The sequence below is a fragment of the Drosophila erecta genome, unplaced genomic scaffold (genome assembly GCF_003286155.1).
Source record: "Drosophila erecta strain 14021-0224.00,06,07 unplaced genomic scaffold, DereRS2 tig00000055-arrow-pilon, whole genome shotgun sequence".
In the NCBI taxonomy this organism is placed as follows: Eukaryota; Metazoa; Arthropoda; class Insecta; order Diptera; family Drosophilidae; genus Drosophila; species Drosophila erecta.
In genome coordinates, this window is record NW_020825200.1 from 5,195,354 (window position 1) to 5,209,944 (window position 14,591).

The following is a 14,591-nucleotide window of genomic DNA, read 5'->3' on the forward strand; positions in this document are numbered from 1 at the left end:
AAACTGCTGGCAGTCTCCTCTCCACATGGCGGACTGGGTCCTCCGTTTCACCTCCTCCGTTCCCAATCCCTCGTGGCCATTTGTTTGAGAACTTAAAATACAATTTACCTATGGAACGAGCGCTGTGGAAAGCGTGGAAAGCGCAGCGGCAGCAGCAGCAGCAGAGCAAATACCAACAACCACCCGAGGAAATCCCTCGCTGCTTTTCCATTTTGTCTTGTTCTCATTTATTGACCAGCGTTTGTCTTTCTATATACTATAAGCTATATACTGCGTTTTATATACATGCATACGCTTTCATATGCGGATATTCCGGTCAACATTGAACTTGGCAATGGTCAGTCTCAGGAATTATTTACGTTTGTTTATGTTTTCCTACCAAAGTGCATATGGAAAAAACGCGAAAACACGAGAATTATGATATCTATAATGTAACCTATTGTATGTTTATATGGATGCTTTGAAATTTCTAAAATATGCCACATATAGGTAAGAATTATTATAGTTTATAATTTAAGGCTTATTAAATAGAGCTACCTCTTATTGAAAATTCAACATAAAATCTATAATTTTCATTGGTTCTGTGCTTATGGCCTGTTTAATTTGCACGATTTCCCCACTTCGACCTCAGACGATAAAGACTAAAATTAGAGCATTCCACACGACATTAAAAACACAGCCTTGAGCGAGAGACTACCAAAAGTGATTTCCATCAGTCCAGCCAAGTTCTATAGAGGTGAACGAAAACCATATGCACTTTATATTTATGGTATATTTTTATACATTTGCTAATCACAAATGAACGCTTAAATATAGATATTCTTACGTTATATGCCAGAACACATAAAACACATCAAGAGGCGAATATAAAAGGACGAGGACTACAGTGGAACTCACACAAAATAAACTTTTTAGATTCGAAGTGAAAAACATTATTCATTAGATACAATAATATATTAATCAGTATGGATATTAAATAGGGAGTCTCAATGCCATTCAAAGACCACATGGGCCACCAGTAGATAGACAGTCATCAGGGTGATCTGTGCCAGCATCATGGGAAAAACGGTTCTCAAATATCGGGTGAAGGACAGCTTATAGCCATGTTGCTCGGCAATTCCGGCTGCTATGACATTGGCTGAGGCGCCATAGAGCGTTCCATTCCCACCCATCGATGCGCCCAGGGTCAGAGCCCAAACTAGTGGCTGGAGGGGCAATCCCAGCGATGGCTTGGCCACCAGAGAGGTCACCAGCTTCACCATTATGGCTGCCACTGGAATACTATCCAATATGGAGGATGCCAGCGCCGACATCCATAATATCATAAAGATGGCCATGGCCAGACGAAGACTCTTCCCCACCGAAAGGATCACATGCTCGGTGAGCTCACTGATGCAGGAGAAGATTCCCAATCTCTCCACGCACTCCATCATCACGAACATGGCGGCAAAGAAGAGCAGTGTGGTCCACTCGATGCGGTGCATCAGATGCTCCATGTCATCACGATTGAGGATGATCAGCAGCAGGATCACGCCCAGCAGGGCCACCCAACCCAGGGGCAACGTCCTCCAGTGCGGCACGGATTGAATGAAGAAGCAAACAATGACGAAGAGCAGGGCTCCGGCGGATTGCAACAAAAGGGTCTTGTTTTTGATGGGGTACTGGAAATGGATTGGTCAGCTATAAAGATTCCAGTTCTCTGAATCCTTTTACCTTCTGCTTGAGCTCATCCAGCGTATTTGTATAGACCTCCGAGGATCCCACACCCTTTTGCAACCTTCTAAGGGTCCTTTTCAGCTGCTTAATTTTAGCCTGAAGCGTTCCCCTCACCAGCTGGGCATCCTTGGAACAGGAGGCCACTGCATTGAGGGCTCTCTGCCACACCTTCATCTCCCTCCGAAGCTCACTCATCTCCTTGGGCTCATTGAGACGCAGTGCATCGATATTGTGATAGAAGAGGCGCAGATACACGCAACTTTGAATAACTGCTAAAATGACACCAGGGAAAGTGTGGGCCACAAATGTGGGAAAAGTTACATCCTGAAAAGAAAAGGCTAAACTATATAATAGCTTAGATAGGACCCGTGTTGTACCCACATTATCCACAATAAAGTGATTGGTGCTGACTATAATGCTGATGGGATCTCCGATGGGTGTCAGGGCGCCTCCGATATTGGCATGCACTATAATGCCCATCACCACGGGCAGGGGATCCAGCTGCATTACCTCGCACAATCGGATTGCCACTGGGGTGAGGAGCAGCACGGTTGTCATGTTGTCCAGCACACTGGACACTACGCAGGTGACCAAGCAAAGACTGTATATCATGGGCCAAATCTTGCCACCCGATATCTCGAAACAAAATACGGCCAGGTAGTCGAATACGCCAGTTTCTGTCAGTATCAAAATGAGCAGCATCATGCAGAAGAGTAGAGTCAGTAGCTCCATGTCCATCCACTGGATAATCTCATCCATATTGGGACGATCTGTGGGATTAAAAGTTATTAAGTGATGAATAAAAGCCTGGGTTCTTTAGCCCACCATTAAAACAGGCTAGAGCTGTCACGGAAAGAATAGAACATATCATGGCCACAAAGGTCCTTTCGAACAGTTCCCAAACCAGCAATGCGTAGAAGATCAGCAGGATCAAGCCAGCCAGGATGCTCCCTGTCCTGGCATTCACTATCAAGGGATTATAGTTCAGAACAATGGCCAAATCCGCCTCCACATCGCTAAAGATATGCAAGCGAAATTCGCTGTCCTTCTCCTCCAAAAAACCACTCAACTCCTGGGTCATCTGATAGGTGCGATTGGTGGCCACAGCCGGAGCACGTAGCAACAGCTCGTCCTGGGAGAGCAGTGGTAACCGCCAGGCTGGAAGTATATCCTGAAATATAAAACAAAAGTTAATTTTTTGCCAACTTTGTACACATTCGGGTAGTAAAAAGTTAAGTAACACCCACCTGGAACACCTGGCTGTGATTCTCGCCAATGTAAGTGGACACCTGTGGCTGCACAGTCAGAAATCCGAAGCTCAAAGTCTCATTTTCAGGGGCATCCAGCGTGGAGAGCTCTCTAAAAGCACCATGAATCTTTAAGCGAAAGTCACCAGTGGGTTTTTGACGCAGCTTGAAAACTAATTAAAAATAATTTCCTAATAAATTCGATAAAAGAGCAATAGTAACTCACACTTTCCCTGCTCGCCCATGGGCACATCAATGGTTTTCTCCAGCAGATGCTTTTCGCCCACCGATATCAGCACCACTGCCGCCAGGAGCCAAAAGACAAGTAATCCGCCGCGTTTCCACAATTTGTCCCGCTGTCTTTGCTCCTTGGAACGCCTGGATTTGTGATGGATCCGGCGGGCCTGTGATTTGGCATTACCCGGCCCATTGGCCGGTTCGTGGTCGGAATGGGTGGTGGCCTCATCGTCGGTGGCATTCTCATCACCAGGCCTGGTCTTGATGTCCAGGAAGTCGGAGCCAGCATAGCTGGAACCGGGCTCGTCCTGAATGCCACTGGCGTTCTTCCTATCTACCTCCTCGTATGCCTCCTCATCCTCATCCTCGTCGTCGCTGGCGCCGGCGGAGGAACCTACGAGTGGGTGGCAGTCAAGTAATTAATGTGCTAGCTATGAACTTAAAGAATGGATTGACGTTTGTTTGACGGCTTATTGATTTAAATGCTATGGCTCATACACTCAGCAAACAGGAAAACAGAATATTAAATTTATTTATATATATTTTTATTTATGAAATAATATTTTTTCATAAATTGCATGTGAACCCCTTAACTCACCATGGATTCTTTCGTTCTCCATCTGAAAACTGGCCATGCTGGGATCGTGGCGAATCTCTGCGGGCAGTGCGCGCCATACCTGTAAGGACTGTTCGGTGACCTGGACGGCGGCCACCTGATTGTGATGGCATGCACCTCTCGGACTTCGGTGCTGCAGCTCGATGCTGCCCTTGTCCCGGCCGGGACTCTCCGGCCGTAGATTTCGAATGGTATCCCGCAGACCCATGTGGTTGAGAATCGGTAGGAAGTGTGTATAAATCGGGTGGCGAGGCGTGGGAGATTTTCCAGAGACTTCAGAGATGCACGTCAGCGAGGTATAGTCGCGGACATCTTTGCCGCACGCGAGGCACAATGCGACTGAATATAAATCCGAGTCGGAAGCGACGCAGTTGCGGGGTTTCGGTTTCCATTCAGCCGCCGGCGCTGCTTTCAATATTGAAAGTGAAAATGCCATCGTACCATCCCCTGCGACCTTCGGTCCTACGAAGCTTTATAGTCGCCGATTTCCAGGATGACGCAGGCGCGGTGGATATTGTTGTGGATTCCCATGTTTTGCTCGCCTCATTCTGGTGGCACAGTTCCTATCAACAAGTTTGCATTTTGCACCCACACAATGGCTTATTTAAACGCATTTACTTGACCTATTAATTTTTGCCACCCCGATTTTAGGTGCACTCAATTGCGCATACGACATGTGGTCGGATTTTATATGAATGCTACCTATAAATTTGTACGTCCTATTGAATTTCATTGAACAGAAGTAAAACATTGACAAAGAGCACCAGAAGCAGTCGGACCTCTCCAGACATCCCGGATATAACAGATGCTCCTATAACGACCACGGATGCCACATCTCCAACGACTACCACTCCTGGAGATGCACCACAACATCTTCCACTTGTGCTCCAACCACAACGACTAGGTAGAAAATAACTTGGAGGTCACAATAGCGCAGGCGCCTATATGGCTTTTGGTTTTCCATGTTTTGCTTAACACTTTCGCCCCCCAGAAGCTCAGAAAGCTTGGGCGCCATTCATCAACAAGTTTGCATTTGGACTTCACCACTCTAATCGACACTTGACTACATTATTACTTATTTAAACGCAATCATTTGATCCATTATTTTCCGACGCCTTACCGTTCGGTTGCACTGCATTGGTCATGCGACATGTGGTCGCACTATATGTTTGGAATCCACATTTGGACAAGTTTAATGACCAATTGTCAAGGGATCGGAGGACTCACTGCCCTTCGAATAGCGTTAATAATTTAGCTGGTTAGGAAAAGTAGAAAAAGCGATAAACAAGATAACTTAACGAGTTCTAGCATATGGCAATGTGTACAGCTAAAAAGTTATTACTTAAGAATATATGTTCTTACATTTTACCAATGGTAACATGTTTATTTCCCTTAGAAATGGTAAAATGTTTGAAATGTAACAAATTTACTTTCTCTGCAGGGTATACCAAGCCTAATAAGCAATAACAACTCCTCAGCAGAGTGTACCACTAATTTGCAGGTAATTTATCAAAATCTAGATTATAATCCTGCTGATGGATTATGTTTTCGGTCGATTAGTACCCAAGTTATAGGGCTACTAGGGTTCGTCCTTCGTTCAGGTGAGCTTGCACATTTCCAACACAATAAGCAGATGTTAATGGCTCCCCTCTTTGTTGTTTTTGTTAACTTGTTAATACAAATACACCGTGTGCCAATTCACAAATCCAACAAGGTATAGTGGACACACCAACAAAAATGCTAGCAAGGCAAATAACAATTTGTTGACACACATAGGGCCATTGGAGTGAACCTTAAAAAATGCATTTAACCGAAATATTATTATCTATCAATTTATTAACCGAAATATGTGAATCAAGCAATGTGAGGAAAGCACGTGTTTACAAAATTGGTGCACATGTCGTATGAGCAATTTCCATGAAGAGAAGTCCACTCTAAAGGACACATACGTGTTAACAAGGGGGTAACGCTTGACCCTGTCCCCACCTCCCAAAATGGGTCGTGGGTGGATTTGGTGTGGCCCTGTCCAATGACTAGCGCGCAAAAAATAATTTTTTATTGTGTTTTCCCTCATAAGTGGACATGACGGACCCAACGAAAGCTCATTCAGCGCTGGACAGGCGAACTGGAAAGGTCTGGGACGGAAGATGTCATCGCCGGAAGAGCGGGCAAACTTCGTGCAGCACTTCGGACAGACAACCTGAGTGATGGGCTGTGGCTCCTCCATGGATACGCAGACGAATCCTGTCGTCACGGAGGTCAGCTCGGAAATGCAACCGCGCCAGAATGGCGCCTCTGGAGTAATAGCACTTGTACAAGTCGTCTTACCTTTGCCATAATCAATACCTCTTCCATTTCGTCATCAGAATGTGGTCGAGCAATATGTGCGCCTGGACGAGCAGATCAGCAAGCTGGAGGGCACATGCCCTGGTCCTCGAATGGCAACCGCCGAAGCCTGGGTGGAACACATCCAGAGCAAGCACGAGGCGATGCTGGGACTCGAAGGCATGGGAGTAGCACCTATGCGGGAGAGGGAATGGGAAACGGAGGAGGCACTGCCCCTTCCAGCTTACACAATGGGACGGCAGGGCGACCCAATTGTAGCCAACACACCCACCAAGGACCTGGCCCAGGTAAATGGCCTGCCATTAGTGAATGTGATGAACTTTCCTCAAGTATATTATTAAATTTTGACCTTAGCTTGCCTACAACCTGGGTGTAATTGGCGATGCCCGCAAGGCTTCCATGCACGAGGATTTCTTCGCCAACCTGAGCGAGTCCGCCCTGTATTTGCTAAGCATTCGCTACTACGGAGAGCTATTGGAGCACACTAAGGTGCGTCTTAAAACACTGGTCGAGAGCTATGCGGAGCTGAACGAGCTGTACGTGAGACAAGATGGGATTATAGCCTATATAAGCGGGGGAACGTACATGACTCGGCTAGAGGAGCGCATTGATGAGCAGTTAGAGACGGCAAGAGATACAAGAGATAAGCTGGGCAGCGCACTAGAGCAGTGGCGCATCTGTGGATTACTACTAAGGGCAGCCGCCAATTCCTCTACGCAGGCATTAAAACAATGGCGACAGCTTGGGAGGATAATGTAGGTAACATAATTCCCACTTAGAACCGGTTAACATGTTATTACTCCTTCAGAGATCCCAAGCAAAAGCTTCAGTGGGCGTTGGACTGCCGAAGTCTGTTACACGCCTCCACGATATCCCTAGAGGCGGCTCAGCTGGCTCTGCCGCACGTGGAACTCAAATACATGAGTCATCGCCAAGTCCTAGCCGTCAAGCACTGTAATACCTACCTAATCACGGATATAGCCAACAAAGCGCGGTGAGTCAATATATAGATACCTCTAGAATCTTCTCCAACGCTAAACGAATCCTTTGTAGATACGAGCACACCAGTAGAGTGTTCACCAGCTACGAGTCAAACATGTCCAAAACGTGCACGTGGCTCTACGAAACTTTCAACAGCACGCTGCGCCCAGACTACGACAAGGCGGAGGAAACAGTATGTAGACTGGCTAAGACGCTTCGGGATCATCGCGAGGAGGTCTTCAGCACGGTGCGCAAGTGACATTAAACTAATTGCTCAATTATATGGGTATTTTGTACATTACTTTAATAAACAGTAGGCATAACATTAGTACCAATAGCTCTTTACAGGCGTGCGTTCCTCCTTGATGCCCATTTCCTCCATAATGTCCATCTCGAATGTAGACAACTTGGGCTGAAAGGTGATCTCACCCACAACAGCGCCTGAAAAGGACAGACTTGTAGGACTATGAACATAATGATTTGAGATATGAGTAGCCCATACCTGGCGTATCTTTCTCTCTTTCGATATAGGCGTTTGGTGTTTTGTAATCGTGTGTCTGATTGTTTGTCTCTGGGACGGGTATGATTCGGCCTGATCGCAAGGACACCCGCACTTTCTCGCCTTCCTCCGTGAAACGCCACTCAAAGTCAGTGCCCTGAAGATCCGCTGGGTCCACCAGACGAATATCCTTGGTGACGTGCAGTGGTGCCTCGGACTTGATAATGATGCCGGGAAACTCCTTCTCGCCGCCAACCTTGCGATAGTGCCAGTTGAGGCCTTCTACAATTACCCAATTGCGCTCGGGTATTACCTGGGTGACGATTCCTTGTTTTCCCTTGTCCTTACCCACCAGGACTTCAATACGATCCCCACGGAAATAGCTCCAGTCCTCTAAAGAGACACAACCATGGTTTACTAGAGTAGAGATAAAGGCATACTTTTCCTTACCAATTGGTTCCACTAGCACCTTGCGACGTACTGTTCCGGGCATATTTTGCTGGCGGAACTGTCCCGTCCACGGGCGATTTGTCGTGTACCGAAACTTCTTTCGCTCAACTGTACGTGGCAGGTAATTAATCTCCTTTGGAGTTTGCCAGTACACCTATTTTTAGATGAATATAAATATTTCAATAAATGCGGATACATTTTCCATGCGATCTGTTACGTGAGCCACTGTTCACAAGTTGTTCAATGAAAAGCGACTTTTCCTGTTACCTGCTTTTTGCTGCGCTCGATGTATTCCTTGGGCAGATTGGAAAAGTTCTTCAACTTGCTGGCCAAATACTGCGTTAAACGCATCTTGAAAGATTAATTCAATAATTAATAATAAGAACTAAGAAATTAAATGCGGCTTGCAATCAGCTGTTGGGAACTAATAAAAAGCCATTCAAAGGAAATCACCAAAGTTGTATTTATTTTGAATATTTATGCGACGCTAAAGATTATGATTACTTGTAGTGGGCTCGAAAATTATTGAATTAAATTAAAATTGGGCTTGAAATTACAATTAAAATTTTTTTTTGTCAGGTTTTTGGTTAAACAAAATAAGTTAGCTTACATCTTTCTTTACATTAGGATTTACAAATTAGCAAACTAGCATTGAATTCCCCGTGTAAACTTGGTTCGTTGTGACTGGCAAAAAGAGGTAAGAGGAAGCAGCTGCTGATTGTGGACTACTCTTGGTGTTTTATATCGTTCGCCGCAGCTCTAAATTGCAATGCAAACCGGCTTTATATAAACAAAAGGTAAGTGCTAGACCATATAAATGCGGGCACGTGCAGGCGCAACACCATTGGAAGACGCAATCGCAACCTGAGAGCGTCTGTTCTGGCCAGCTCCGTCCAACCGTTTGGGAAGGGCCTCGCAACGCTTAGTCATATCCATATCTCAGCACTCCTCGAGACAACTCATTTCCTGCCCAGCCATAAGTTACGAAAATAATAAGCAATATGTCCCACCACATAGATATGGAAGACCACAATGATGCGGAGCCCGTGCTGCTCTCCAAGCACGCCAAGAATCTGCTCCGATTCCTTAATCTCCTGCCAGCTCGCATGGCGTCGCACGATAGCACAAGGTAAGTGCATTCTGGCCTCGTATATTCCTTGTGAGTAACCATGCCTTTGTCCATCAGGAGCACAATTGTGTTCTTCGCCGTCTGCGGTCTGGATGTGCTGAACTCATTGCATCTGGTTCCCCCACAAATGAGGCAGGACATCATTGACTGGATCTACGGAGGATTGGTGGTGCCACGCGACCACGAGAAGAACTGCGGCGGTTTCATGGTGAGCATAAATTCGGGTCTGTCAGATGTACAAACAGTCGTTGACAAGCCAAACAGCACCGCCTTCCGTTCCCACATCCACTCCCAGTCATATTCCTTATCTCGATACGTGGCCAGGCAAAAGACACTGCGGCAGACCTTGTCGCATCCCCCACATATTGGTGTTTATTCAGTCAGCTTATATATGAATTCGCATTTCCTTCATTGAGACGCTTCTATAAAGTTTATATTTTGAAAATACGCCATGAATCATTTGCATTCATCGGAAAAAGTATGCAATTCTTTCCGTTAAATTCTTTTTAATTTAATTATGTCGTATTCGTATAACCGATATACCTCAGAAGCCACGTCTTATTTCCCCATCACACCATCCTAATGCTTACAGATGCAATAAACGCTGATGTACTAGTAACACGGTGTAAATACTAATGGAAAACCATAAATACATTTATAGGTCATTTACCCATACAAAGACAATTTAATGATTTATGCATTTAAGTTTTATAATTTAACAATGTTACTCAGACTCTCTAGTTTCAATATAAAATCTAAATTTTATTTTTAAATAAAGTTGGATACACTTTGTTTCCAACAAATGTTTCTACTTAATGAAACCAATTAAATTGTTAATTCCAAGGTCAACGCATCTGCTTTAGAAAAAAAGCAAAGTGGCATTGCTTTTGTTACGATCTATACTGTTTAAGTATGCATAACTGTAGGGTAGTTCTCCATTTGCGCAGCAGCTCGATTTACCAATACCCACCACACCCCACCCACCGAGTTTATCGCGCCACGCTTTATCAGCGACGGCAGCAACATGCAAAACCACTTTAAAATAGATACTTTAATTAATTGGTATCTTTGCAGGGCTGCCGCGCCATGGTTCCTAAAAGCGAGGACGCCGAGATCTTGGAGTGCATGCGGAAGTATCAGTGGGGTCACTTGGCCATGACATACACCAGTCTCGCAGTGCTGGTGACCCTGGGCGACGATTTGTCCCGTCTGGATCGAAAAAGCATTGTGGCCGGAGTGGCTGCTGTTCAGAAGCCGGAGGGCAGTTTTAGCGCCTGCATCGATGGCAGCGAGGATGACATGCGATTTGTTTATTGTGCCGCCACCATCTGCTACATGTTGGACTACTGGGGTGATGTCGATAAGGAAACCATGTTTCAGTTCATCACTCGAAGCCTGCGGTACGATTACGGTTTCAGCCAAGAGCTGGAGGGAGAGGCCCATGGCGGCACCACATTCTGTGCCTTGGCGGCGTTGCATCTTAGTGGACAACTGCATCGCCTAGATGCTACCACGGTGGAGCGAATGAAGCGTTGGCTAGTTTTCCGGCAGATGGATGGATTCCAGGGTCGTCCCAATAAGCCAGTCGATACGTGTTATTCCTTCTGGATTGGTGCTTCGCTATGTATTCTGGATGGCTTCGAACTAACCGACTACGCCAGGAACCGAGAATTTATTCTGAGCACACAGGACAAACTCATTGGGGGCTTTGCCAAGTGGCCGCAAGCCTCGCCAGATCCGTTTCACACTTACCTCGGCCTCTGCGGACTGGCCTTCACTGGGGAACCTGGTCTAAGCCCAGTGAATCCCAGTTTGAACATGTCCATGGCCGCCTACGCTCACTTGCAGCATCTGCACGAGCAGTGGCGATCCGCTGATGGCCGAGGGAACGAGGACCTCAGTGTAAGCTCTGCATTGAAGCAACAACTTCAACTGTCAAAAGGGGTCGAGGCGACATCCACGACAACAACTACCTCTAACTCGCCATTAATTTCAGCACAATGATGGGAAACCGCACGAAACCCAAGGGGAATGTTAAAGCACACTATTGTATTTATATTGGCCGCATTTTAGCCATGCTTTTATACCCTTGCAGATAGTTTTATTTCAGCCAAAAGTTTGTAACGCATTGATGGAATTTGAGACCATATAAAGTATATATCAGTCTGTCCGTTTACGCAAAAAAATGTCTTAGTTTTAAATCTATCTACATGAAGATTTTCCAAAAGTCTTCTTTCTATTGCAGATATTTTATAAATCGGAACGGGCCGTTGTTTTTATTCGGTATATATAATAATTACTGCAAGGGTATAAGTATAAGCTTCGGCTTGCCGATTCTAGCTTCCTTTCTTGTTTGAATGTATGCAAAAAGCACGAGCTTTTGGAGAGAGAGATGAATAAGTTAGTATGTTTATTGTACAGCCTAAATTAATGTTAACAATGTGTAAGAATAAGCTTAAAAGTAAATTAAAGCGTCCCATGCTGAGGCATGTATTTACAGAAAAGGTATTGGATAGCCTCATTGGTACATTGGTATTGGCCCGGAATCAGAATTAATCTCAAACCTGAAGGAACAGGCGGTGATGTCGCACAGTTGGCATGTAGCCCATACTGGGCCGATCGATGTGGACCCGTCCACGAAGTGGGGCGAGCACACGCTCGGTGACCAATGGGCAGCGCTGCACCATCAATGACTGCAGCAGCGGGCAACTCGAGGTGAGGGCGCTGCGGAAGAGGGAAAACGAAGTGTGGGCTAGTAAACAAGAAAATCGCTGGGATAGAAGTCGTTCAAGTTGTAAGCGTTGAGCCCCACGTCCTGCTGTGGCCTATCGATGTAAAGACGCCGCTGCCTGAGCGGTGCTAAAGAGAGTTCCGTGACCCGCGGACAACGGCGGATGAGCAAGGTCTGTAGACGCAAACAGTGCACTGTTAAAGCGCTGAAAATACGCAGATGCGGATGCAGATGCAGATTGGTTTCCCCAGAAACACACAGACACAAGGCACGCACAGGTTTACTGACAAAATGACAACAGCTGTTAGGGATAACGATTACTTACTGCACGCCATAGTCGGAGATGGTCGCACACCCGATCAGGTTGATGTGCTCCAGTTCGCGACAATAGTTCCCGATCTGGATGAGCACCTGGTCTGTGACACTGGGCGTGTTTGCGAGCGACAGGACGGTGAGCTTGTTAAGTTTTCTGAAGAAGATAATCAAGCAGCGTTCGCCAATTGCTCCGCAATAGGAGATGTCAAACTCCACCAGCTTGCTTTGGTGCAGCGTCAAAGCGTCCACTGCTCCAGTGGTCAGCCACTGGCACTTGGACAGCTTGAGTACGCGCAGCTCTTTGCACTCTACGATGATCGGCTGCAGCGAAAGGGCTGTGATGTTGACGCACTCGTTCAGGTTGACGGCCCACAGGCGTTTCTTGTTGTTGGTTAGCAGGGGCAGCAGCAGCTCATCCGTTAGCCACCGGCAACAAGCCAAATGAAGCACCTCTAATCGTTGGCAACAGCGTGCCAGCACTCGAAAGCCCACGTCGATATTCTTAGTGTTGTTCCCAGAAAGATGAAGTTCCTGCCTTTTTTCCAGCGCAGCCTCCACAAAGCGTTGTGCGGTACGGGAGCAGCACCGCAGGTTAAAGAGATCCTTGAGCGACAGGTAGATGGCAACCTGCGGGATGAGCACATCGTCCCAGCAGACATCAAACAGCGATCGTAGTGGTGCTGTGGAGGCTTTGAAAAGTGGCCTTGGACTGGCCGTTCGTGTTGGTTGTCCGCCGCTGGCCATGGCCATCAGGTGGGCCTCCTCCTCGGGATGCAGAGTGCACATGCTGCCGCCTCCGGTTACGTGATCTGGCCACCAACAAGCACTCCCAACGCAATCCTCTGGTGCAAGGCAAAAACGTAATTAATTGTTTACTTGCAATCAGCAGGTGTGTTGCCATTCACACAAAATACCCACATATGTTATTTGTCTACAATAAATTTACGATGTGGTTTCTACACACGAGTAAAATGTGCCTTACACTGTGTAAAACGAGCGTAGTAAACTTGTTGGTGACCCAGCTTTTTTTTTTCGAGCTCCATTCAAGATTTTTGCCGCTTCACAATTGCGCTTTAGTTTGCTGCCGCCCACTGTAATTATATACTCTTTTAATATGATCGATTTATTTAGAAAAATTAGTATGAGATGCCAGTGTGGTCGCGGATCCAATCCAAATGGTAGGTGACGCGCTGGAATCCAGCAGGAGCTCCCGACTGGCAGCCGTTGGAAGAGACGAAGTTGCTGACTCCCACCAGCTTGGTGCCGTCGTGTGTGACCAGAGGACCGCCAGAGTCACCTTGGCAGATGGACTTGCCGTCGACGGTGCGGGTGCAGATAATGTTGTCACCGACGCTGCCGTAGGTCCAGCCGCACTCGTCGTTGTGGACGATCTGCAGGTCGACGCACTGCAGCCAGTCGGGCAGTGGGCTGCCGTCGTAGGTGCCACCCCATCCGCAGGCAACGGCCCACCATTCGTTGTAGTTGTTGTAACGGTCGTTGTAGCTTGGGAGCTCGACCTTGTTCACCATGTGCCAGAAGTCAACGTGGGGGATGCGGATCAGGGCGATATCAGCGTTTTGGTGCTTGATGAAGTTGCCGTTACCGACGGTGTGGGTGAACTGGGCGTTGGTGCGCCAGGTGGCACCGAAGTAAACGGTCACGGAAGCGGCATCTCCGATGCAGTGCTCGGCAGTCAGGACCCAGTCGTGGGCAATGATGGAGCCACCGCACCACCAACCACCGCTGAAGCCAAGACCCACAGTGTAGGGGGCCTTGCCCTCGGGGGCGGCGTATCCGTTGGTGACACGGCCCTCAATCTTGGTGGTCTTGGGCAGGTCCTTCACGAAAACCTTCTCGTCGAAGGCGGCGGCCGAAGCCACGGCCAGAGCCAGGATTGCTAGGAACACCTTCATGCTGATGTCTATACTGGATTATTCTCTAGAATAGCAGCCTTTTATACACATTTTCAGCGAACCCTATCTGCAACTGAAAAGGGCTCGTAAATAATCCTCAAGACTCCCATAAACGATGTCATCGATAAGAACGGAGTGGAAGAATCGCTGTCGGCCCATGGAATTAGTAATCAAGAAAACCATAAGCCCTAATTGCAATATAAATTAGATTTACTATATTTTAATTAGGCAGCAATAAAACAACCAAATTATGATCAATTTAAATGGGATCATGTTGGTGGTTTTTTTGCAGTTTGACTTATATTTATAAATTATGTTAAATGTTGTTCAGACCATTCCATCTTATCATACCTGATAAGAGTTTGAAATTTACAATGATCTTTCAACACGAATGATTCCAATATTAGTTGT

The 14,591-nt window shown here is 46.6% G+C and overlaps 6 protein-coding genes across 8 annotated transcripts; 2 read left to right on the top strand and 4 right to left on the bottom strand.

Annotated features, from left to right (window-relative positions):
- Positions 1-726: 726 nt before the first annotated feature.
- LOC6540827 (P protein) lies at positions 727-4,152 on the bottom strand. Its single transcript, XM_001968692.3, has 7 exons — positions 3,799-4,152; positions 3,190-3,594; positions 2,964-3,136; positions 2,542-2,887; positions 2,098-2,486; positions 1,714-2,040; positions 727-1,661 (listed from the first exon to the last, which is right to left on the bottom strand). Exons 1-7 carry the CDS (start codon positions 4,022-4,024, stop codon positions 987-989), a joined length of 2,541 nt encoding a protein of 846 aa, XP_001968728.1. The 5' UTR covers positions 4,025-4,152; the 3' UTR covers positions 727-986.
- A 1,765-nt stretch (positions 4,153-5,917) lies between these two features.
- LOC6540804 lies at positions 5,918-7,473 on the top strand. The gene is made up of 5 exons (XM_001968693.3): positions 5,918-6,116; positions 6,183-6,449; positions 6,517-6,917; positions 6,971-7,156; positions 7,216-7,473. Exons 1-5 carry the CDS (start codon positions 6,024-6,026, stop codon positions 7,400-7,402), a joined length of 1,134 nt encoding a protein of 377 aa, XP_001968729.1. The 5' UTR covers positions 5,918-6,023; the 3' UTR covers positions 7,403-7,473.
- LOC6540943 (probable 39S ribosomal protein L24, mitochondrial) lies at positions 7,422-8,760 on the bottom strand. 2 transcript variants are annotated; one of them, XM_026978903.1, is made up of 5 exons: positions 8,703-8,760; positions 8,360-8,443; positions 8,093-8,246; positions 7,646-8,035; positions 7,422-7,584 (listed from the first exon to the last, which is right to left on the bottom strand). In XM_026978903.1, exons 2-5 carry the CDS (start codon positions 8,441-8,443, stop codon positions 7,469-7,471), a joined length of 744 nt encoding a protein of 247 aa, XP_026834704.1. In that variant the 5' UTR covers positions 8,703-8,760; the 3' UTR covers positions 7,422-7,468. The 2 variants fall into 2 exon arrangements, with proteins under 2 accessions (XP_026834704.1, XP_001968730.1); XM_001968694.3 differs by lacking the exon at positions 8,703-8,760 and having other exon boundaries at positions 8,360-8,546.
- LOC6540919 (geranylgeranyl transferase type-1 subunit beta) lies at positions 8,755-11,725 on the top strand. Its single transcript, XM_001968695.3, has 4 exons — positions 8,755-8,889; positions 9,110-9,221; positions 9,279-9,429; positions 10,296-11,725. The coding sequence occupies exons 2-4, from the start codon at positions 9,112-9,114 to the stop codon at positions 11,223-11,225; spliced, it is 1,191 nt and encodes a 396-aa protein (XP_001968731.2). The 5' UTR covers positions 8,755-8,889; positions 9,110-9,111; the 3' UTR covers positions 11,226-11,725.
- Positions 11,615-13,186, bottom strand: LOC6541022 (F-box/LRR-repeat protein 15). 2 transcript variants are annotated; one of them, XM_015159629.2, is made up of 2 exons: positions 12,278-13,186; positions 11,615-11,945 (listed from the first exon to the last, which is right to left on the bottom strand). In XM_015159629.2, the coding sequence occupies exons 1-2, from the start codon at positions 13,051-13,053 to the stop codon at positions 11,780-11,782; spliced, it is 942 nt and encodes a 313-aa protein (XP_015015115.1). In that variant the 5' UTR covers positions 13,054-13,186; the 3' UTR covers positions 11,615-11,779. The 2 variants fall into 2 exon arrangements, with proteins under 2 accessions (XP_015015115.1, XP_001968732.1); XM_001968696.3 differs by having other exon boundaries at positions 11,615-12,157.
- Positions 13,187-13,374: 188 nt separating this feature from the next.
- Positions 13,375-14,196, bottom strand: LOC6540935 (serine protease 1). Its single transcript, XM_001968697.3, has one exon. The coding sequence runs from the start codon at positions 14,178-14,180 to the stop codon at positions 13,404-13,406; it is 777 nt and encodes a 258-aa protein (XP_001968733.1). The 5' UTR covers positions 14,181-14,196; the 3' UTR covers positions 13,375-13,403.
- Between the last annotated feature and the right edge of the window lie 395 nt (positions 14,197-14,591).

Coding starts and splice junctions, on each gene's coding strand:
- LOC6541022 (XM_001968696.3), bottom strand. CDS start 13,053: ATGTGCACTCTGCATCCCGAGGAGGAGGCCCACCTGATGGCCATGGCC. Junction 12,158..12,277: donor ATCTCCGACTATGGCGTGCA/GTAAGTAATCGT, acceptor GCGTATTTTCAG/CGCTTTAACAGTGCACTGTT.
- LOC6540827 (XM_001968692.3), bottom strand. CDS start 4,024: ATGGGTCTGCGGGATACCATTCGAAATCTACGGCCGGAGAGTCCCGGC. Junction 2,888..2,963: donor ATCACAGCCAGGTGTTCCAG/GTGGGTGTTACT, acceptor TTTATATTTCAG/GATATACTTCCAGCCTGGCG. Junction 2,487..2,541: donor AGCTCTAGCCTGTTTTAATG/GTGGGCTAAAGA, acceptor TTAATCCCACAG/ATCGTCCCAATATGGATGAG.
- LOC6540919 (XM_001968695.3), top strand. CDS start 9,112: ATGGAAGACCACAATGATGCGGAGCCCGTGCTGCTCTCCAAGCACGCC. Junction 9,222..9,278: donor GCGTCGCACGATAGCACAAG/GTAAGTGCATTC, acceptor TTTGTCCATCAG/GAGCACAATTGTGTTCTTCG. Junction 9,430..10,295: donor AGAACTGCGGCGGTTTCATG/GTGAGCATAAAT, acceptor GTATCTTTGCAG/GGCTGCCGCGCCATGGTTCC.
- LOC6540935 (XM_001968697.3), bottom strand. CDS start 14,180: ATGAAGGTGTTCCTAGCAATCCTGGCTCTGGCCGTGGCTTCGGCCGCC.
- LOC6540943 (XM_026978903.1), bottom strand. CDS start 8,443: ATGCGTTTAACGCAGTATTTGGCCAGCAAGTTGAAGAACTTTTCCAAT. Junction 8,247..8,359: donor TCGAGCGCAGCAAAAAGCAG/GTAACAGGAAAA, acceptor ATCTAAAAATAG/GTGTACTGGCAAACTCCAAA. Junction 8,036..8,092: donor GGTGCTAGTGGAACCAATTG/GTAAGGAAAAGT, acceptor GTGTCTCTTTAG/AGGACTGGAGCTATTTCCGT.
- LOC6540804 (XM_001968693.3), top strand. CDS start 6,024: ATGGGCTGTGGCTCCTCCATGGATACGCAGACGAATCCTGTCGTCACG. Junction 6,450..6,516: donor CCACCAAGGACCTGGCCCAG/GTAAATGGCCTG, acceptor TTTTGACCTTAG/CTTGCCTACAACCTGGGTGT. Junction 7,157..7,215: donor GATATAGCCAACAAAGCGCG/GTGAGTCAATAT, acceptor AATCCTTTGTAG/ATACGAGCACACCAGTAGAG.